General features: G+C 36.5%; 2 protein-coding genes across 7 annotated transcripts; one reads left to right on the forward strand and one right to left on the reverse strand.

Annotated features, from left to right (window-relative positions):
* Positions 1-1,075: 1,075 nt before the first annotated feature.
* On the forward strand, positions 1,076-6,156 carry LOC306884588 (heterogeneous nuclear ribonucleoprotein H-like). 5 transcript variants are annotated; one of them, XM_079440577.1, is made up of 10 exons: positions 1,076-1,140; positions 1,997-2,106; positions 2,204-2,359; positions 2,912-3,055; positions 3,470-3,608; positions 4,104-4,294; positions 4,850-5,055; positions 5,163-5,298; positions 5,370-5,426; positions 5,546-6,156. In XM_079440577.1, exons 2-10 carry the CDS (start codon positions 2,019-2,021, stop codon positions 5,617-5,619), a joined length of 1,191 nt encoding a protein of 396 aa, XP_079296703.1. In that variant the 5' UTR covers positions 1,076-1,140; positions 1,997-2,018; the 3' UTR covers positions 5,620-6,156. The 5 variants fall into 5 exon arrangements, with proteins under 5 accessions (XP_079296703.1, XP_079296701.1, XP_079296702.1 ...); XM_079440575.1 differs by having other exon boundaries at positions 1,084-1,140; positions 5,514-5,741; XM_079440576.1 differs by lacking the exon at positions 1,076-1,140 and adding an exon at positions 1,145-1,163 and having other exon boundaries at positions 5,514-5,741.
* On the reverse strand, positions 6,041-21,688 carry LOC306884587 (RUN and FYVE domain-containing protein 2-like). 2 transcript variants are annotated; one of them, XM_079440571.1, is made up of 18 exons: positions 21,176-21,688; positions 17,277-17,450; positions 16,726-16,843; positions 16,248-16,349; positions 13,717-13,840; positions 13,564-13,628; positions 13,402-13,467; positions 13,192-13,261; positions 13,003-13,104; positions 12,627-12,743; positions 12,312-12,479; positions 12,134-12,231; positions 10,568-10,687; positions 10,324-10,453; positions 10,073-10,167; positions 9,939-9,987; positions 9,697-9,777; positions 6,041-7,555 (listed from the first exon to the last, which is right to left on the reverse strand). In XM_079440571.1, the coding sequence occupies exons 1-18, from the start codon at positions 21,468-21,470 to the stop codon at positions 7,412-7,414; spliced, it is 2,118 nt and encodes a 705-aa protein (XP_079296697.1). In that variant the 5' UTR covers positions 21,471-21,688; the 3' UTR covers positions 6,041-7,411. The 2 variants fall into 2 exon arrangements, with proteins under 2 accessions (XP_079296697.1, XP_079296698.1); XM_079440572.1 differs by lacking the exons at positions 6,041-7,555; positions 9,697-9,777; positions 9,939-9,987; ... (1 more) ...; positions 10,324-10,453; positions 10,568-10,687 and adding an exon at positions 10,953-11,314 and having other exon boundaries at positions 21,176-21,685.
* Positions 21,689-23,943: the final 2,255 nt, after the last annotated feature.

A 23,943-nucleotide genomic window follows, 5' to 3' on the forward strand; every position in this document is an offset into this window, starting at 1 on the left:
CCACGCTAATTTTGATAGCACTAGTTTAAACAATCAGGAACTAAAAAACAAAACTATCTCGTGCAGTGTAATACTTACATTCCCTATAAGACATACTGCAGCAGGATTACCTTTGAACGGTAAATTAGAAAAAGAATCAACAGTAAATATTGGAATCTCCATTGCTTATACTCTACAGCTAAACAGCTGTAACAAGTTTAGCGTGACATTTAGCAAGTCATAGTCCAGTGCTGCTTTGAGGCTTGCTGAAACTGACCCCAGCAGTGTAACCCCCCTTTTTAAAGTTACAGGCAGCACGTAATTATAAATATTTTTAAACAAATGAATTACATGCCAGTATATTTATTTTTTAGTTACACTTTATTTTAACGTGTCCTTGTTACCGTGTAATTATACAAATAAGTACTGAGTAATATTAATTAACATGTACTTACTATATGGTTAGGGTTAGGATTTGGTTTAGGGTTACTTGCATGTAATTATGTATAACTTATTATTATAATAGAAAGTAGCCTACATGTAACGTGTAACAAGAACACTTTAAAATAGTGTTACCTTTTTTTAAATATTAATACAGAATAAAATGTACACAATAAGTGCATTGCATCAAATGATTCATTAAAACGTTAGTACATAGTTAAACAACACTTGTTTATCTGTAATCAGTTGCAATATTAATATTGTATAATATATTTGCATTGTTGAATTTTTCCACTGTCAACACAGTCAATTATCACAGTCCATTATCACTAAAAAAAATATATATCTTCATCATAACTGTTATTTAGGAGGGAAAAATCAAAGTGAGAGTTCTAATTAGCTTCACTGGCCTTCTTAGCTGTACTTGTTTGTACAGAGCTGCAGATAGTCTCTCGCGGTAATACACATGGCTCTTTTATGTGTCTGTGGCGTTCGAATGTGCCACACTGCAGCATTATACAGGATTAAGTATAAACCTAGTGACTACGTTTGATGACTCTTCCTTGATGCATGCGCTTGGAGCCTCGGCTCACACGACAGGCCGTTCCGTGCGCCTGCAGCGAAGTCAGTGTCCTCCGACAGGCCGCGTTCTCGCGAGACTTCGACTCTCTGGACTACTGTACTGTCGTTCAGGGTTACCTGAGAGGACGGCGCTTGACGGTGAGAAGCTATTCGCTATTCATGTATATATTTCTTAATATTTAACTTTTCATTTATAAGTTGATCATTTACACGCAATGGTGAATATATTTTGTTTACTTTGGATTGCGGAAGTGCTGTTTTTTGTTCCAGAAACTGTCAACTTGTCGGTCGTTGATTCCTGTCAGAAGAATATCTCGCTAATGTTACAGTCGTTGTGTATAAAGTTCATCAGTTTCGGTTGCGGTTTGTTTGACACATGACCGAGCTGTTTTCCGAATGCTATATATAACATGTTAGCATGGTCTCAAGTTTAAAACCCTCCCGTATTTTGACCTACCAAGTAGTGGTTGTTTAGCTAGCTAACTAACTTAAATTGACGTTTAGTATAAGGTGCAAACTGATGTAAGCTTGTCAGTATTCCTAACTACACCAAAACATTACGTTTGTGTGAAATGTTATTATTGTTTTCTCTTTTTCTCTCTTGAAAGAAGCCCCTGGCGCTTGACAACATGGCTGTGTCTCAAAATATATCGACTTGCCTACCAAGACAGCATTTTTTGGGCGTCATATGTTCCAAACTGTCGAAATGCCCAGAAATTCCTTCCAAGTAGGCAACTTCCTGGGTTTGATGCACTGCCAACGTTGTCACGTTACAGAGAAAACACTAATTACAAACTATTCTGATCGAGTTAAGAGTATTGACTAATTAACACAGTGCTGTCTAGGTAGGGAATTACTGGTTTTGATACACTGCCAAGGTTGTCAAGACAAAAAGCAAAAACAAAACTAAAACTAACTATTTTGATCGAGTTTAGATAGGCAGCTCGCTAGGTTTGGAGGCACAGCATATGTGTTATATTAATTTGTTTTTCAGATACAGTCCTGTCAAGGTAAACATGTCTCATAATGATGAAGGATATGTGGTACGGATCCGTGGTTTGCCTTGGTCATGCACACAAGAGGAAGTGGCCTCCTTTTTCTCTGGTATGCAAACTCTCAAACTAAAAGCATCTTTTGTAGCACTCTATGTGAGTTTACAGAAAAAGAGCTGCAGTTATGATTTTCCCTTTTTACCTTACAGATTGTGACATTGTAGGGAAAGTGAACGGGGTGTGTTTTACCTTCTCCAAAGAGGGAAGGCCGAGTGGAGAGGCGTTTGTGGAGCTGAAGACATCAGATGACTTTAAAAAGGCTTTGGCAAAAGATCGTAAATACATGGGTCATCGTTACATCGAAGGTACATTCCTTTAGTGCACACAATGTAGAAAATTCTGTCAAAATGGTATTTAAAGGAATAGTTCACCCAGAAATTTAAATTGTCATCATTTACTCACCCTCCACTTGTTCCAAACCAGTTTGAGTTTGTTTTCTTTTGATGATATTTTGAAAAATATTTAACAAAGCAGTTGACTTCCTGTACTGGGTGAACTATCCCTTTTCCATGAATGATTGGACAATTCTTTTTTTTATTGAATATTGCATGGTTTATTATAAATTATTTATTTGTGCATACCATTTTTCTTGTTTAATTCATGTGCCCTTGTAATCAAAAACATTAACAAACCCTCCTTCTCACAACAACATTTCACAGATTGCCGCAAACAAGTCCTGCCCTACATTTTTTTCTTTTTCGAGAAGCCACTTTACTCAGATATGCATCACTATAGGAAAGAAAAGACTACCGTTTCATGCTGACTTAAATAGCACAAGTTAAAGCAGTTAGTATGGTTGTGCATTTGTTTGTTAAAATGTATAATAATTGATTGTCTGTGTCTTGACCCTTCCACAGTGTTTAAGTCAAACCGTAGTGAGATGGATTGGGTGCTGAAACGCTCCGGTCCCACAGATTATGAGAGCAGCAGCGGTTGCATGTTGCGTCTAAGAGGACTGCCGTTCGGCTGCAGTAAAGAAGAAATTTTACAGTTCTTTTCAGGTACATCTGTTGTTTCACTTCAACACCTCCTAGACTTGCAGATATTGCTAGGACATCATTGAAAATTTTGTTTTTTGGTTTGTGTCAATTCTTCCTTTTAAATGTCTTTAGATAGTTAGTCAGGTCATATTTTGAAGGTTTTTCTTTTTATATACTCAACCGATTATTAAGCATGTTTTGGTTATATTTAACATTATTTATGTCGCCAGCATCACAGAGGTAGCTGTGCTATGATTTCTTGATTGATTTTATGTTATGGATTTTATTTACCTTTGTGGTTTGCTCTAGGGTTTTTGTCTGACATAGGGAATGATTTAGGGGCTCAATTGGGGGGGGATGTATTTTCTGCAGATGAGAATGTTGCGGCTCTTTAACATGTCTCCCCATGTGGGGTTATTTGTCCTTGGGTTAAAGGGTTGAAAATCGTGCCAAATGGGATAACATTGCCGATGGACTACCAGGGGAGGAGCACAGGGGAAGCCTTCGTGCAGTTTGCCTCAAAGGAGATAGCAGAAAAGGCTCTGGGGAAACACAAGGAAAGAATAGGGCACAGGTGGGGCCGGCAAGACTGGGCTGGGTGCTAATGCTATCTCTAAATGTGGGGTGGGGGGTCATGCATCTTTCTGCTCTGGAAAAAGATGGTATGATCATGTTATTACACTTGAAATGTTTAATTTTACATTATACTCTGTCATGAAGGGACAAAAAAAATAGGCAGAAATATGATTTCGTAATATCGTTGGGCAACATACTGCAGAAGCAAAGGAGCCTTTTAATTAACAGGCACTTCACAATACTTTTTAAGATTTTGTTTCTGTCTGAAATTGGCCTTTAGATACAGCTAAATTTTATGATGGGGCAGAATTTCAGACACTTACTACTTCTTCCTCTGGTCAATAACTGACAATAAACTGTCAGTTATTGTGATTCCATAATGAATTTAGTCAGTGGGCCCCAAATACTGTCTTCCCTGAAATGTTCCTCATTGCTGTTAAACATTCAGCAGCTTGTACGTTTATTAACATGTTGCATTTCCAAATAAACTCAGGTACATAGAGATATTCAAAAGCAGCCGAAATGAAATGCGTGCATACTACGAAGTACCCCGGAGGATGATGGGACAGAGGCCTAGTCCATATGACAGACCCATGATTGGACGCGGGGGCTTCTTTGGGCCCGGGCCTGAAAGGGGAGGTGCTGTCCTGGACCAGATGCGCAGCGGAGGCGGTTACAGCAGCGGTATGCTACTTTAATAGTGCTTTGTAACTTTACTAATTCTCACTGGGTTTTAGTTAATAAGATGGGTAGCTAATTAACAAATGTGGGTTTGAATGGCTATGTGCCCTACCGTTCAAAAGTTTGGGCTCAGACGGAATAAAAAATAAAAAAAAAGGAAATTAGTACTTTTAAACTGTGAAGGTGCATTAAATTGATCAAAAGTGACAGTAAAGAAAGACATTTGTTACAAAAGATAACATTTTTTAAATAGGCCTGAATGCTGATTCATCAAATAATCATTAAAACTGTATTACCCATTCCACAAAAAAATGATTATAATAAAAAATATTTCTTGAGCAACAATTCAGCATATTAGTCACTCTGAAGAGTGACGTGACACTGAATTTTCAGCAGCCATTACTTCAGTTTTCAATAGCATTAAATTTTCTGCTAAAAATTCTGCTGCTTTGGGGAGTTTTCCTTAAAAAAAAAAAAACCTTACTGATCGTAAACTTTTGAACAGTTCTTTCACTGAAAGGAAGTAATGTGAAAAAAGATTTGTCTCTCCTTCATAAGGATATGGTGGGTTTGACAACTACAATGGCTTTAACAACTACTGCTTTGGTAACGGCATGTTTGAAGAGCGCGTGCGTGATGATAGAGGAAGAGGAAGAACGGGAGGTCATGGCTACAGCAGTGACTCAAACTCAGGCTTTCACAGTGGCCATTTTGTGCACATGAGAGGCCTACCGTTCCGCGCTATAGAGGCGGATATCGCACATGTAAGAAACACCACAGTTTTGCCATTTCTTGTGCATATATTCTTACAAAATTTAGTTTTACAGTAAAGTATTATTGACCTTGTGAGTGTTTTATTTATTTTTTTCAGTTCTTTGGCCCTTTAATTCCTGTGAGGGTACACATTGATGTAGGACCTAATGGAAAGTCTACAGGAGAGGCAGACGTGGAGTTCAGATCGCACGAAGATGCTGTATTGGCCATGTCAAAAGACAAGAATCATATGCGTAAGTTGTCTCCAAACTGTACCACTGTTTTCAGTATCATATTTATCCTCGCACTGTTTTACTCTCTGCAGAGCATCGTTACATTGAGCTTTTCCTGAATTCAACTTCAAGTGGGCCATCTGAAACGGGTTAGTATGACTGGGTGGAGATTGTTATTATGTAATAGTTTTGTTGAAGTGTATGGATGAGAAAGTGTGAAGACATTCAAATCTAAGTCTTTTGTTTTGGGGGCATAAAAACACTGCAGGCCGCGGAGGAGGTTTCTATAGGAACTCTGGTGATATGGGCTCTCGTGGAAGTGGACTAAGGGGGATGTATTGAGGATGCTTACAAATCATGCACTTTTCAACCCAAAGTTGGAACTTCCAGCTTGGAAGGTCTTTTTATATGAATATGTTTTCACATGTTCCTATGAAAAATGCCCAAACTATTTTCCAGGATTGAAGAAAATGAAATCGTAATCCATCTATATATCTAATATATATATATATTTGAGCTGTTGCATATAGATTGACCGGCTACTGTACATTTTGCTTAATGAATTTTATATGACATTCTGTGTTAAAGTCTAACTAAAGATATGCGCTTTGTATGTATTTTGACTCAGAATTGAATATGAATAGCTTGAAGCCCAAGTTGCGTGTGTGAGATTGCACATTTATTTTCTTTCCCAAAGCAATAACATCATTTTGGATGTTTACCTGTTTTTGCTGCTCAGTAAAATTTCTAATTGAAACCTGTGAAATTTACACATCCAACCTTTTATTGATATATTTTCATTTTTGACCTAAGAATGTTCATCGAAAACAACTGTAATGTAAAGAATAAAGTGAGATCTTGCTTTTTATTACACAGGAAGATTTGTGTAGTCTTGAGTTTTGTACATTACCGTTTAAAACTTCAGGGTCAGCATGTTTTGGTGGTATTTATTTAATCAAAAATACTATAAAACATGTAATCATTTAAATAATGTAACGGTTTAAAAAATGTATTTTAAAGCTGAATTTTCACAAGCCATTACTCGAGTCTTAAGTAATTCAGACTTCAGTAATTCTATACAATTTTAAACATCCATCTTCAGGTTGTGGTACACGTCTTTCAGCTGTAAAATCTTAGTAATTAACTTAGTGATATTTCAAGATGAACAATTATTGGACTGAGGAAACTTAGGTTTACTTAATTACTTAAAGCAGAGTTCATGCGTTCAGAACAGACAAACCAAAAAAAATCTTACTGACCCCAAACCTTTGATTAATAGTGTGTACTGCAGCACCTAAATGCTAAGATCCATCAAACTAGACTTTATAATCAACTTTAGTGGTTTAAGGCGTATGTATAATTTCATACATAAACTCCACATTTAAGTTAACAGCTGTATTTCGAGTAATTAACCAGACAAACATTAGCACAAATACTCAAAGTGAGTAGTGTTCCAGTTCTGTACCAAAGTATATCTGCAATTGTGAAATAATACCGTTTGCAGACAAGAAACCTGAACACCATATTCAGAACATTATTTCTGTGCTATTTGATGTGAATCCACCTCAGTCATTCTCGAGCAGCACTGACAATATTTTTTACTTACATATACCCATACATTTTTTGCCCATCTAGATTCAGGGAAACATTTCAAATCCCTATTTTGTCAGTTTGGCTTGTTATACAGGCACACATGAATGTAAGGTTATGTATTTCAACTGAATTTGAAATATAATTGCTCAAGAAATGATATCCCTTTAAGTAACTGCATTTGCTCACTTTTGACTCTTGAGGAATGAAACCTGTTCACCCTTACATATCAAAAGTATACTTACAATGCATGGGAGTGTTGTACTAGTATAAATAATCTAAATCAGACTACTTGCAGCCCAGATGGAGGCACTAACCCATTTGTAAACTCATTTTCTTTCATTGCACGCTCGTGACAAACACTGCATTGGCCATCTGCACAAGTGCCATTAAGTCTTCTGAGACAACAGGCCTATGTGAAATGTAAACTTCAAACACAGAGAAAGGAATGCATCCATTTTGGTCACTTTGACAATGCTGGACAGAGCAGTCTGTGAGTTAAAGCTGATTTTGGCCCTTGTGACGATGTGCTGTCATTTCTATCTTACGTGGCATTGGAGGAGCAGCGCTGGAGGAGCAGAGCGTGGCAGGTGTCGCAGACTCTCACGGGTTTGGGTGAAGCGGGGAGTGGCAGCTCATTATCCGAGCAGGCGTTGCAGAATATCTCCCCACAGTTCCTGCAATGATGCTGTTCAAACAAAGACAAGCAAGAGAGCTTTCAATTAAAGGGCCTGTTGTTGTTTTTTTTTTTTGGATCGGACTCAAAATGACTCAGTAGAATCTTCACTACTGATTTTCTGGGATTCATCCAAACAGTTGCTCTGGGGAATTTCCTTTTAGTTATTTTTCATGGGAGTTAAACATAAATCAGAAGTTTTCAGAGCAAGGTCCCCTTTAATGATAAAACAGGAGTAGTAATATTTTTTTTCCTATATTGTGACATACAAAGTCAAATGGATTATCGAAATGAAATTATCGAACAAAAAAAATATATATATATATATAAAATGGCAGGACTTGGTTCTATGCGTCACTTGTTGATTAGATGGAGGCAGATCTGAATGTCAGCTTAATTGTATGAAAAGGGGCTGGGCTAAATCTGTGTCCCAATTCAGGGGCTACATCCTAAGTAGTCCACAAATGTTGAACGGAACGTTGTTAAATGGAAAAGTCTAGCCTAGTGAAGCTTGTTCTTGTCACCTAGCAACTGTGACAGCCGCATTTGACGAGCAGCAGTAACATTTGTACAAGACTTGAAAACAGTCTGAAAACAAACCAGGGTTCACAACCCGTCTAAATATGTTCAGCCTGGTCCATTATATACTTAATAAAAAGAATAAACTACCAATAAAATAACATCCTGGTATTTGTTTTTATATATTATTAGATATATTAGATTTACTCATCCTCACGCCATCCTAGGTGTATATGATTTTTTTCTTTCAGAATAAATTCTGAGTTATATTATAAATGTCCTGACTCTTCCAAGCATGTAATGGGAGTGAATGGGGGTCGAGATTTTTAAGCCCAAAAAAGTGCATCCATCCATCTATCATAAAAACTACTCCACATGACTCTGGGGGGTTAATAAAGGCCTTCTGAAGTGAAGCGATGCATGTGTAAGAAAAAAATATCCATATTTAAAACTTTATAAGCCACAATCTCTGGCTTCCACTAACTGTCATACACAAGAGAGTGGCATTCCAGCAAAGTACGAAATAAGGATTTGGAAAGAAAAATGTCAGAGGATTTCGATATAAGCCAAGAGGAGACTGGTTTTTTGCTGTAAACAAAAGTTGGTTCTCACGAGACTAGCATATTCTCACGGAATCTTATGCTACATCCTACATCATCTGCTAGAAAGCCACTCTCTCGTGAACGTGTGTTTATAAAGTTTTAAATATAGATGTACTTCTTACACAAACACATAGCTTTGCTTCGGAAGGCCTTTATTAACCCCCTGGAGATGTGTTGAGCACTTTTTATGATGAATTTATGCACTTTTGGGGCTTCAGAATCTCAAACCGCATTCACTGCCATAATAAAGTTTGGAAGGGCCAGGACATTTTTTTAATATAACTCCCATTGTATTTGTCTGAAAGAAGAAAGTCATATACACCTAGGATGACTTCAGGTTGAGTAAATCATGGGGTAATTAAAAATTTTTAGGGTGAACGATTCCTTTAAAAGTGTAATCTGCCATTTTCTCGCTCTCAAAAAAACACAAAAGAGCGTCCCGTCATCTCCAGGGCACAATGTCTAAGCCTTGCCACATTGTATCCTCCACAGATTGGGAAACAAAGGATTCAATTTGAGGCCGCATTTGAAGGAGACTTCGAAGTGGAACAACATCTGTCGCACCACTGTGATACATTCAGTCTTGGAATGCAGCCTTCATAGGATGCAGCCTCTGAATTGGAACACAGTTTAAATGTTTGGAGACATCTGCATACGTCACCAGAAAGAAGTCTGTCATTTCACTGGAGGATCAAGTTATGACATTTTGATTAAATATTAAAGAGGTCCCAAAAAAATTAAACAGGTTTGGATGAATCCTTCACAGTAGGATGGATAACAGGCATTTAGAATTTGTTTTTATTTTTCATGCCGACTTCAAGAGTACAGAGCATAATTTGCCAACTCAAGTCTTTTATTCAGGCGTCATCTAATCCTTATTTGGAAATGTTTTCAAGTGCATAATCCAGTAGTACTTTGTGCCAGTAAATTTCTTTATTTAGAGCAGTTGAATTAGTGTGGATGTGTGAGAATGGACAGCAAGCTGTGATAGAGACACCGTTATGCATTACAGAATAGCTTTTTGGTTCTGACCTTTCTTCTGGAGATTGAAAATTCCTTCTCACAAAGTTTGCAATGCGTAGCATCTTTGTCCTTCAGCCAGACCTGTCCACCCTGTTTAATATGAACATGTTAAATTACATAAGGTTGATAAAATTTTGACAGTACAAACAAAAAAACCACTGTGGTGGTTTCTAATAGTACTTTGATCTATAAGCCACGTCTTTAAACATGTTCCAGGTACTTTCTTATTCATCTCAAACAATGTTTCAAACCTGAAGTGCCTTGTTGGCTTCTTTTATATCTTCGATTTTCAACTTTGACCTGAATAAGAAAAATGTGTATGAGTGTAAGTAAATAACATGATTTGAAGGCTCCCAAATGACACTGATGTTTAAATCATCCATACTCGCTGAGTTTGCAGCCCAGCTCCTCCAGCGCCTGTTCCTGCTCCTCACAAATTCCCTTCAGCTGCGTATTCTCATCCTGCAACCTGTGAAACTCCTGAAAGGACACGAAGACACGTCAGAGCACAATAGAGAATGTTTGGCATTCAGCAAAACAAAAATATCCATGAAGCAGCACATTATATGACACAAGCACCTCGGTCCTCATACAGATTTATTGTGCATTCTAATGGTTATTATTAATTCATCTTACTTTTTTGAGTCTGTTGATTTGCTGTGCTTCAGCAGTGAGTTGGGTGATGGTCTCTCGTTCTCTTTCCAATTCATTCTGTAACGTCTGCCGCCAGTCCCTTTCTATTTTCAAATCTGTTTCCAGCTGCATCCTAAACGAAAAGTGTCAATTAAAACCCACTTCCTATTTTCCACTCCAGCATTAATGAGACGTTGTGACAAATTCTAAAATTCAAATTCTATTCTATAGCCTTTGCAAAACTTACATTTGCTTCTCTCTCTGGGCAATCTGCTTTAGGAGACTGTCAGCTTTGTTTGTGAAATCCTGCTTGAATTTGCGCACCCCGTCTTCGGCACTGGCACGTTCCCTCTCGGCATCCTGCAATCTGGTGTAATTCAAACCAACTGGGTAAAACTACGGCTCTGAATGTAATGGAATGGGCGGGAATGTATTGGAACATATGGGAACAAAATAAAAAGATGGCCATAATTCAACAGCCACAATAGAGCGGGGACATACAGAGCCAGACAACAGAAATGTTGCGCTGCGGGAAAAGCCAGAAAGTTGAAATGAGTTGGCAATTTCATAAGGGTCGAGGCTACTTTGATTTTCTTGAACGGTTTTTTAACAAATAATAAACAGCCACAAGTAGTTGAAAACATCAAATTTATTGAAGATGGTGATAAAAGACATGTCATATTTGTGGTTTCTTTGACTGTTAAATGTTACAGGTAAATATTTATGCTATAGAACCACAAGAAAGATTTGCTCACTAAATACTATGTGGAAAAACAGTAACCATCATCAAATAAAACTTAAAAAGGGGCTAGTGAAGAACGATCAACTCATCACACAGCGTAGCGCCACACAACTAGCATTACAAAGAGCAAATTTATCTTAATATCAGAAGGAAATATCTTTGACTAGTTTGTATTGGTGCTCGGTATCTGTGCTAGCGCATTTTACAAACGACATAGCAAGAGTTCTTGTCTGGCTGAGTAGGTCTTTGTCGCTATTTGTTGATAGAGAAAACAATGGAATTATAGGAAGGGAGAAGATGAGGAAAAAAAGAAATGAAAAGGGGAACAAAAAGGGAAAGAGGATGTAAATATCAGTGAATTTCAAATTCATCCCAAAGCTTTAAGAAATTGTTAAGCAGTGCAGTCATAAAACATCAGAAATACGATGGCGGTAAATCAACAGAGAAGAAAGGGAAGGATGATTCGTGTGGACAGAAGTGGACATGACAGCACCACGTCACCACAAGAAAATAACACAAATGCTAAAGGATGAGCGTTTAGATGAGAGAAACCCATTCAATGCGCCTTCAGAATACATGCATGCAAAGTCCTTTGCATGCTATCAGGTATCCAACGCTTCTAGACCCTCTGAAAACCGGTTCTACTGATGAAACAAAAGCACTGATGGTTCGGACGCCATCAATGCACACTAATTTGATTTAGCCTGGAAAAGCAGATATCATATCCTGAAATGCATTTACACTGGTCCGCTAATGGTAAGGTTTCTTAATGTTTTTTGAAAGACGTCTCTTAGGCTTGACAAGACTGCATTTAGGCCTATATGTTCAAAAATACAGTAAAAGTAGAAAGCCTTAAACTTTGAACTGGCCATGAATGTTTTGAAACGTTTTTATATACACCATATAAATACAAGGTTAGAATCAGGCTAAACAAAATATTCTAATTTCATTCAAATAAACACTTGAAACACTCTAAAGTGACTGAAGATGTTTTTTGAATGCACTTCAGGAGTATGATGACTAAACATTATGATCGACATGAATCGAAATAAATTAGAAACTGCTTCTCACCTTTGTTCTAGTTGTTTCATAGTTGCCGTCATCTGATTGGTCTTCTCCTCCAACCGTGCGATCATGTCTTTTTTTTGTATCATGCTGTCATCTGAAGACTGTTGATGATTAAATTGCTTGATTACAAAGTATTTTAACCACAAATTGTCAAGAACACTTAATTAAAACAATGTTTTACCTGCATTTTTTGGTACATCTCCACATTGATGGCTTTAACTTCATCTAATTGGTGCCGAAGTCCAATCAGAGTGTCTTGCTTTTCATGGATGTCCTTTTCTAACAGTTTCATGGCCATTTCCATCTCCTGCTTCATGCTCACCTGCACAACCAGCTCGTTCTCCACATCCTTGAGCAAAGATGCATTCAAAAACAGGTTTGACCTCTTCTATGTGCCAGTGTGCCACTACACAATCTGAACAGAGGTTCCTTATATATATATATATATATATATATATATATATATATATATATATATATATATAAAAACACAGACCTGCCTGAGTTGACACTCCTCTTTGAGTTGGCGTCTTGCCTCGTTGTACATTTCATCCAGGCCCTGCCTTGACTGCTTGTACGTGTCAAGCTCGCAGTTCAAATCTCCTTCTGCAATCTGAATAGAGTACAATAAAGACAGCAATTATAGTATATACTGAATACTGTGTATCTTGCAGATAACATTTTTTACACATTTGATAATATTTTTATTGATTTAAACATAAATGGATCACAAAAACTCAAAGTTCATAAAACAGAAAGTTCTTCAGGAACACATAATATAATGTTTATAAGAACTATATAATAAGTTTGTGTGCATGAACTACTATCTGCCTGATGTGTGTCGTATACGAACACATTAAAAACAACAATACCTCAAGACGCTGCTGTTCTTTCATAAGAATTACTGAATTTTCTGTTCTGAGTTGGTGGTTCTCTTCTTGTAATTTAATTATGTTGTTTTTTGCTATTGCCAACTGTAATAAAAAAGATAGCAGCAACAAGTTAGTATACAATACTTCTATTTCACAGATGAGATATGTTCTTCTGAAATCAAACAGTACCTCTTCGATGAGTTTGGAGTTGGATTTTTCTAAGGACTCCACGCGTCCCTGTAAGCCTTGAACTGTAGAACTTTGACCAAGACAATTTTTTTTATAAAATTCATAAGCACTCATATCAAAATTTTAAAGTGCTTTGGTAGATGAATCTGTTTTTAAAAGCCACAAATCACTAAATATATCACAAAAGCTTTTGAAAGAGCATGAACTTACTTCAGCTGCCTATTTAATTCTTCAACATAGTTCTTCTGATCCAAAATAGCTGCAATTTGTCCATTTCTATTAAAAACATATTTATGATGGAGGTTATTTGAACAGCATAGTACATCAAGGTAATTATGTAATCAATTATTGTCTACCAAATATACTTTCTACCTTTCTTCACTTCTGTAGTCATCAATGTCATTCTTCAAGTACATGGAGAAGTCGATTACACCAACCTGTGGATTCCAATGCAAGGCATTAATATTTCTCAAACATAAACCAGACGGCAGGTTATTAAAAATGGCCAATAAACGACGCTCATACTTGTGTATCAAGGTCCTCGCCCTTCACACACAAGTTGGCATCTATGACGTTAAGTCCCACCAGGAGACCAACGATGACGGCTCCCTCCTCCTCCAGCATCACTGCTGAGTTCTCATAGAACTCACTGCAAATGCACACACACAAATGCTCTGACGTTTATCACTGGTTTATGAATATCAAAACAAAAAAATATAAATACATTAGATAGATAGAAAAAATACCTATTTCTATGGATGCAACCAAATATGATCACTTCAATATAACTGTCCAAATTCTAGCTTCATTTATTCAGTCTAAAAAAAAAAAAAAAAAAAAAAAAGGAAGCCACATGGTCTATAACAGGGGTTCTCAAAGTCTACATTCAAAGGTCCAAATCTGAATTTTCATCAGTGTCAAAGGTCCGGAACAATTTTAATAAACATACATAACATATAACAAATAAACACTCATTTAAAAAAAAAAAAAGGTTCCCTTTGCATTCAAAATACTTTAATAACAAGTGAAAAAGTGGCAAAACAATTAATTTAAGTGTCAGCAGTAGAAGTCGACCTATAATGTTTTTTCTCTGGCCAATGCCGATATTTAGAAATCAGGGCAGCCTATGGCCGATATATGATGCTGATTTTTTGGGCCGATTTTATCTTTTTTTCCCTTTATATCAAAAGAGAGTTTGCGTAAATGGTTATTGCAGGGCACAAGATAGTAAGAGTAGTAGTAGTAGCCTAATTCATAGTAATAATACATGGCTCAAAACTTAAGCACCTTCTCAAAACAGTTCTGAAGCATGCTTTTTTGTTTATGTTTGCTGACAGACACCGGTGTTTCCCGTAGACTAGCAAATGCAAGTTGATTCTCTGCCAGCAGGAGGCGCTGTTGGAGCGTGATATATAGCTGTTTCCCCGGTAACGACTGTAATCAAATAAGAGCTACTTTATCAGCCATTACAGGAAAGACCAAATGAAAATTGACATCAAAGCTTTTCTGAAGAAAACGGACGGTTCTTTTAAAAGATACATTCATATAAAAACACCCGCGCAGCATTTTATTGAACGAAGTATAAGCCTTTTGTAAAATCTATTTGTAGCGGTCAGTTTTGATATTGTGACAAGCCGCCACAAATAAATGTATACACTGGGCACTATAAGACAAATTGCCATAATATAAGTGATAGCAAAACAAAACAAAATAATTAAAATATTAGTGGTGAAATGTCGCCCGATTATGTCAAACGTCATACGCTCACTGGATGTCATGATGACAACAAATGTCATGAAGGAAAAGTTTCAATATCTCGCCTGCAATTTCGGACCTTCTCCAAAAGACAAAAAAAATAAGAATAAATAAACAAATGATTTACAAGTTTAACGTGCGTTTATCAAAGTAGGAAATATAATTAGTGTTCTTGAAATATGAAATAGAAGCGGGTCCGGATTGAATTCCCTCCGGGTCCGGATCCGGACCGGAGTCCGGACTTTGAGAAGCACTGGTCTATAAAAACATAAATATCTTTGCCTCATACTGATCAAGCCATGAAATTGCAATGTGTCGATTTTCCATTGTAAAAGAATTGCATTATATAGAATTTATTATGTTCCTAAAGCCTTAAAAATGGCTTTTGACAGCATGCACAAAGGTAATACATTTTTAAGTAATAATAATTCTCTTTATTATAGTCGTAGAGTAAAAGTCATTGCACACAGAGTCAGAAATTTTTGCACACGCTTTCCCGTTTTTTCGTATTCCCCATCCTATCCTATCAAAATGCATGCTACGGATGCGAAAACGAAAATTTAACCTGATCCAAATCGAAAGACGAACGTTTCGGAGGCAGTGTGCAAACGTGATTGACACAACGTGAGGTCGTATTTATTTTTTAATGTGAAAATTTCGGACTCAGTGTGCAGTGACCTTAAACGATCAAAAGTGACAGTAAATGCATAATACTCGTATGCTGCTCTTTTGAACTGTTTAAAATATAGACTATTACAATCGAAAACAGTTATTTTATATACATTCTTTTATAAAAAAAAAACTTTCTACATGTACTGTGTTGTCATAGACTTGTTTTAGCACTTGCATATTATTGCTCCTTTGTTGGTTTTGATTCTTCTATTGTCATCATTTGTAAGTTGCTTTTTGGATAAAATGTTTTAATCTGTAATAATATTTCACAAAAATACTGTTTTTAATGTTTATCAAAAAAAAAAAAAAAAAATGCAGCCTTAGTGAACATAAGTGACTTCTTTCAAAATAATTTAAAAAGACATAGCGACCACAAAGTTTTGAATGGTAGTGCATATAAGAAAATTATACTTTTAAATCTCAGTCAGTAGTAGCGGAAAGGATTTTTTTAGATGGCTACACTGGATGCACAACCTCTAGCGAGTACTGCTCACTGCACACTGATGGCCTGAGCAAGAAACACAACACTAGTTTGTCTCAGACACAACTTATCACTTCTCTAATTACTAATACCCCACCACAACTGTTGTGACAAAGGAACAAAGAATGAATTACAGGAAAATACTAACCTAAGTATATCTTTCCTGGTGATGAGGAGACGTAGGTAATCTGCTAATTTCTTCTGCATCAGTGCCAGTCTCAGCCATGCTCTGGCTCTGCCCAGAGGTGTCCTAACAAACACGTACAGACATGTTCAGCTTGATTTAAAAATCATAGATGGATAGACAAATACACAGATAGCTAGCTAGCTAGCTAGCTAGATAGATAGGCAGATAGTGATATGCATGATTCTGGAAATAGTCTTTACTTGCGGTTGCAAGTTTCAGTTTTGTCAGGGAACTAAAACTGAAATTTGCATTTCCCTATTTTGAATGGCACATTTCTTATTGTACTCAGGAATGACTGTAAGAAAGAATTTGTATATTTATACAGCAGTGGGCTTGATAGCTTTTTTTTTTAATCAGAGTATTTGAAAGATTTAATCAAAATTGAAATGCTACAGATGTGTGCGCAATGTAATCAATGTAACAGTAAGGCTGAACTTACTTAAGGCCGGGAAGGTCTCGTACACTGGCTGCGATTTCGCCTGCTTCTGGGCAGAGCTTCTCAACCATCTCCAGAGGCCCCCACAACGACTTGTTGTATCCAAGAAACGATTTCTTCACTGGGAGATGGAGACAAATGTGTTTGTTAAAGAATTTAGGATCACAACATATAATACGGAGTATGCAAAAGCTTTGATGAAACACTCAAAATAGTATTCAAATTTTGTTGCAGCACTGGCTCACTGGACAAGAAGTTCAGATGATCTGTCATCTGAGAATGAATAAAGCATTTCCTCATTTTCTTTTCCAATAATAGATAAACACTGCATAACAGTGGCTGCTATCTGTCTGGTGCCTAAGAATAACACTAACATAGGCCTATAGGAAATATAAAAGAGATTTTGTAACAGACACTAAATCATACATTCTACCAAAAAGCAAGCATGTAAAGACTTTAAATGATTATGATGTTGTATAACAGTTGTGGTAACAGATGTGTTAACAGATGGTTCTCTGTGGCTGGCTGTTTGGTGATGGCTGAACATACTGTACCTTTGAGACCGTGTTTTAGGCAGTGCTCCATGACAACAAAGAACTGTTGCAGAGGCGGATAGTCAGAGTCCAGAGTTCGTCCAAAGCTCAAAGCTGACTCAATCAAGCCTTTGATGCTAAGCTTAGCCATATTAAGCAAGTTCGCTCTTTCCATTGCCATAGGATCTCGAAACGCTGGAAGACACAAAGTCCACAGACTAATTCATCCAAAAATTATATCATTGTTATGGTGGAAGGACATGACAATGAAAAACAACATCCACAACTCATCGCAGCGCTTTAACCTCTGGCAGTTTCTTTAGAACTAACATGTGACCACACTTTGCGTGGCTGAGTTTAAATTTTAACAAACCCTTAAAGCGCTTTCACTGGTTTTGACTGTACTGTCACGCTCCACTCCTTAACAGCAGCATTTCACTTTTTGCTTTCCGTTTCAACAACAAATACTGGACAAATTATATACTTATTAGTTTTGAATTGTCAGTGATACACTGGACTCTGTTGTCATCATCAGGCTAATCAATAATTCTTATGCAAACATATTCAGACATGCTCTGTCGAACAATACACACACTGTGGTAATCTACTTCCCACTTATATCGGTTGGTTCCTATTTCCAATTTATTTGTATATTATTATGTGAATGAAGCTTTATTCTATCAGATTTCTTGGGTAAATAACTTGATATTTTTTGTATTTCTCCACTCTTCCTAATGTTATTATTAAATTAATTCACCATCAGTTTGGTTATTTGTCATGATCATGGGAGGAGGGTAAACACCAATCATGAAAAACCAGCAGCATGCTAATTTGGCAGATAGGCCTATCTCATCAATATAATACATTTTTTTACAGTAACTGTATGAATGAACTGGTGCTTTGTAGTCTTAAAACACCAAGATTTATTACATGCGCAAATGAATACAAACCAACAAGGCACACTTTTCATGACATCATACCATTATGACATCATGCAGAAAATGTTGTATGGCAAGCCATTTTAATAAATGTCTTAAAACTAATATAACTACTATGTATTTCTGTAACTGTTACTAGTAATTATTACCAGTGAGTATTATTTAGTACACGGCTAGTATACATTTAAATTTCACTAGTAACTAATTATTACATAATCATACTTATTCTTTATCTCCTAGGCACAATAGACTGGTTTCGGTAATTTCAATCAATTGCTTTTTTGCTTGTTTTCTATTATCATTAGTCTGAATGTATACTTTATAGTTCAATTAAAAATCTCACTAGGAAGATTAAAAACTTTAAAACAATCAGAACACATATTTGAAGAGGTAACTAAACAATAAAGTAGTATCTCTTACCAGTAAAAATGGAACAGCTATTAGCAACAACTGTATTTACAAAGGCCTTCTAATCAGAAGTGAACAGCTAATACATAACCACACAGATCCAAATTGAATTCAATGGAAAAAAGTTATTGTTACCAGTAATAATGGACTAGTTACTTCGCACACTATTGGGATGCTGACTAGTAGCAATGGGATATATAATACTAAAGACAACCAACATGATAAAATACTATAGTAATTTGTAGTAAATTCTATAGTGTTTTTGACTATAGTAAAGTGCTTGAATGAATTTGTGATAATTCTATAGTTGTTGTGGTAATATAACAACTAATATAAACAAATTACCCAATACTGTACTACGTTTTCTACAACTATAGGTTATGTTATGCCACAATACACTACAGTTTAAAAACTAAAATATACTACAGTTTATCAGTTCACTATAGTTAATAGTACAGTATGCTGTAGCATACATTAATAAAATGTTGTAAATACTATAATACAGTATCAGGGCTCGCAAAATGTATCACTGCCCTGCCCAACGGGCTACCTTAAATACAGGGCTCCCACGCAGTGTTCCCTCTAAGCTGAGTGCGACCGCATTCTTTCTTTTCTGCTGTGGTCGCGCAGAAGAAATGTGCCTCGCGCACACAAAAATTAGTTGGGAAGCCTTGATTGAATGCCGCCAGTAAAAGGGAATATAGAGCTGATGTCACGATAGAGTTAGAGCCGGTGAATGCGGTTTACAGGTTTCATAGAAAGAGAACGATGTGCACCAAATGAGTTGCTGTAGAAACTGAATACTTCAATTGTTGCGGTGCGCTCAACACAAGAGACAACGCAAAATCAATGACATGTGAAATAAAACGTCCTCATGTATTAAAGAAGAGTGGCTTGAGTCTCTTGCTCATCAAGGCTGTATTCATTTAAAAAATACAGAAAAAAAACAGTAATATAGTGAAATATTATTGCAATTTCTAATATTGGTTTCCTATTTTAATACCTATACTTTAAAATAGTATTTATTCCTGTGATCAAAGCTGAATTTTCAGCATCATTACTCCAGTCTTCAGTGTCACATGATCCTTCAGAAATCTTTCTAATATACTGATTTATTATCAGTGTTGAAACTGTTGTGCTGCTTAATATTTTTTTGGAAGCTGTTACTTTTTTCTTTGATTCTTTGATTAATAAAAAGTTTAAAAGAACAGCATTTATTCAAAATAGAAATATTTTCTAACAATAGAAGTCTTTACTATCTATTTTATCCATTTAACACATCCTTGCTGAATAAAGTTTATTTAACTTTCTTTAAACTTTTGTAAAGTATCTTTAAAAAAAGAAAGAATTTCTGACCGCAAACTTTTGAATAGTTTATATTGTAACAAAATCTCTATTTTGACTAAACACTGTTCTTTTTAACTTTTTTTTTTTTATAAATATCACAGGTCCCAAAAAATACACTATAAAAAAATTAAAAAGCAGTACAAGTGTTTCCAACATTGATTAAAAATCAGTGTATTAGAATGATTTCTAAAGGATCATGTGACACTGAAAATACTGCTTTGCTTCACAGGAATTAATTAAATTTGAAAGTATATTAAAATAGAAAACATTTATTTTAAATTGCAATAATATTTCACAATATTATTTTGTGAAATAATATTCAGTATTTTTTATCAAATAGATACAGCCTTGATAAGCATAAAAAACTTCTTTAAAAAAAATGTATTGATCCAAACTTTTGAACTGCAGTGTATTGTACAGTAAAAAAAAATTCTCAGGTAACCTAAAATATACATCATTTAGTTACATCAAGGGTCAAATCAAATATAAATAGTTCATTAAAGTTAAAATGTACACACTTTTTTTGTGTGCATGCTGTACAGGTCTGGTATAAAGAATGCTTTTGCTCAGGTGCCCGAAATGTCCACCCAATAGAGACAAGTTTTGCTCAGCAAGAAATAATTAGAGGGAACATTGCTCCCACGGGTCCTTAAATTTGATACAACTAAATTGAAGAGTTTTTAAGGCCTTAGACAGTGCGTTAAATGGTATTAAATGCGTTAAATGGTATTAGAAATCATTTTTCAAATTGCCTTAAATAGATTAAGAATTCTGCAGATACCTTGTAAATAGTAAAATAAAACTCTTTCCTTTATTTGTTGATATTTGTGTATTGAAAATGTTTTTGATTGACATTTATGGTCTTTATTTTATTTGGGCTAGTTAAATTAATTTTCAGGCTACCAAAATCTGAAGAGTACCTGCCCGAAGGGCTACCAGAGATTTAGAAATTTTGCGAGCCCCGAGTATTTACTATAGTATGGTTCAAAAACACTAAAGTATTTTTTTCATGTGGGAACTGAGTAACTAAAAAAATATTAATCAGTATTGTACGTATATATTTTAATAGACATTTAAAATAAGTACTAGAAACAAAACAGAATTCGTTTTAAACAAAAAATAAAAATAAATGTTAAAACTGCTTGCCATACAAGTAACGTTAGGCTCTGCATCTGAACAACTGAATCCCGACTTCAGCAACGGGCTTTAATGTTATCCATAACCTACCCTTGGCACCCCATTCTTCTGAAAATGGCGATGTTTTGTGCTCTGTCACTTTGGGCAAGACGTGAATGCCACCCGAGAAGGTTTCTGAAGCTTTTCTGGCTAACGCGAATATGGGCGCCTGCCATCTCCCGTCTCCAGATTTCATGGCAGCGCCGCTCGCTTTCTCACCGGCGGCCGATTTATCCTCCTGCAATCTGAGGATGCCGAACACTTGCGCTCTCTCTTTGTTGTTGTCTGCTTCTGCCAACACAAGGTCCTGTTCTGCAGGTGTCGCCATCGTTAACGAGAATATCATACAGCTGCACCTAACCAGCACGGCGGAGATGTGTTGAGCGGCATTGATAAACACTTCACGACGCAATTCAAGCGCTTTCCCTTGTGATGATGTTCCTTGTCAACGCCCCGAAGGCCACGTATGTTTCCCATTCATATGATCATGTTATCTTTTGCGAACAAATGGCTAGATTGTAGATTTGTTTACACCCAGGCACTCCTGCACGCCCCGTCTGCAGCAAAGGGGTGGTGGCATAACGTTAAAAAAGACGTAATTCAATGGAAGAGTATGGATATACTACCCTCTACCGCTTGTATGGATCATTGTCCTTAACTATTAAATATTTAATTTACAAAATTATGAAATAATCACGGGTTAACAGCCTTAACACATCATATTTATTAAATTATTATGGTTTATCTTGATAATGGCGGAAAACATGGCGTAATTATAAAAATGGTTGGTGATTCGTTGATGAAAGGATCGATGGTTTAAAACAAAGTGAATAGTTCTGATCATGCACCGACTCATTCGCCTATTTCACTTTTAAGGTGAGTGACTGCATTCCTTTTCAAGACAAAACTTAAGAAAAACTCTTAAATGAGGTCCCTCTTATTAGCATGCAAATTTAAATAAATTAAACTCGATTTGTTCGTGTCCGACTGGGATGCATACTTCCATGCTGTATGCCCTAATTCACAGAATACAGTAAGCAAAAAGTACCCGGATGACATAGTACTTCTACCAATTCTGGAGTGCACATTTGATGGACACTTTTCTATCCCATGAAGCCTCAGCTGGAGAGGATTTGTGATGCGACTGGCACTGGTACTGGCGGATATCTGAATTTCATTCATACTGTATAGAATATACTTTTTTAGCAGTCACAAGTAGTACCTACTAGACAATTATGTGATTTCTTAATTTTTTTTTTTTTTTTTTTTTGCCATTATAGGCTATTTCTGACCGCATTTTTTCCTGTTGAAAATTCCTTTTGCAGATTCAAGTCACTGGGATCAATCACAATCCCCATTATAAATTTTGAGTCAATTAGCATCTCTGACACTGAGGAATTTAATATTGTGCTTTAAAAGAACACTCTGCTGACAACCACCTCACTGGTGCTGAGTCAGGATTATTCTCCTAGAGTAGGGTGTCACCATATATGCTAGTTACAATGGGGTGGGTCTGGAGTTCCAAACAACTATTACTTCTATATATGTATTTTTTAACTTAGTATATGAAGTTCTAGAAGCTTACCTTGACTGTAGGCCAAACGCTCCATACTTTCGCTATGGGTGATGCCCCACCGGTGGAGGCTCTGTGGGGAATACATGACTGCTGCTCCACAACCCCTTTCAGGGTGAAGACTGAAGATGAACTTGTTTCTCCGTAAGCCCTGAATACACTGAACACATACAGACAATACAAGGGTGGTTAACATTTAAACATCACTTACATATGTCTAACTGAACTAATAGCATACCTATTGTCATTTATTTGTAACTAACTGAAATTGCAGAAAATAAAAGCTGATTGCTGCATACAGCTGATGATCTACATCCAGACTCGGTCACAAACTCAACATGTTTCTGTTGTTTTCTGCTGATCAGGATCTGGCTATCATATGACTCTGATTTCCTGCACCACTGTCCCGCCTCACATGGAAGGAAATGTATGCACATTCGGACTGAACAGACAAAACACCTTAAGATTTCAGTGCAGTAAACATATAGAGCTGATAACAACATGAATTCAAACATCTCATGCTTTGTCATCTTGCTTAGGCACTTACTTCTGCTTTAAAATGTAACTGAATCACTCATTGGTGCTGCAGCAACATAAAAATTATACACACTTACCCTGTTAAATCCACACCCTGTGCTGGTGTTCTTCTGGTACTATTGGGCTGGGAAAGCTGATTAGATGAGGTGCAACCATTTGCTGCATTAGCAGGCAGTTGGGAGGAGATGTCTCTCGCTGGAACAGCTGAGTGCTTTGGGTGCAGGGTAGCCGAGGCGGTCAAACAAAGGGGGCGGGACATGTGAGCATACTGACCAGCCAATAAGTGTGAAGCTGCAGGCTACTCAGGAGGTGGGATTCTGAATGATAGCCTTCTGCACTGCAAGAGAAGTATGAATGTGACAGGCATACCACTACCAGGCTAAGTATTACAGCTGATGCTTATTGCAGTTGCATTGTGTGTGATGCTTTTGTGTAAATGCATGCCGATTTCAGAGAAAATAATGAATATACACTATTGTTAAAATAAATGAACACTTTTATTCAGCAAAGTTGTATTCAACCAGGGATATTCAAACCTGTTCTTGGAGGGCCACTGACCTGCAGTGTTTAGCACCGACTCTAATTAAACACATCTGAAACAGCATAACATAATACTGTTCATAATATGAAAAGTTTCCTGAGCACCAAATCAGCATATCCTAATGATAATTCTGAAGGAACGTGATACTGAAGATTGCTAATAAAAATC

Source organism: Barbus barbus (genome assembly GCF_936440315.1).
Source record: "Barbus barbus genome assembly, chromosome: 18".
NCBI lineage: Eukaryota > Metazoa > Chordata > Actinopteri > Cypriniformes > Cyprinidae > Barbus > Barbus barbus.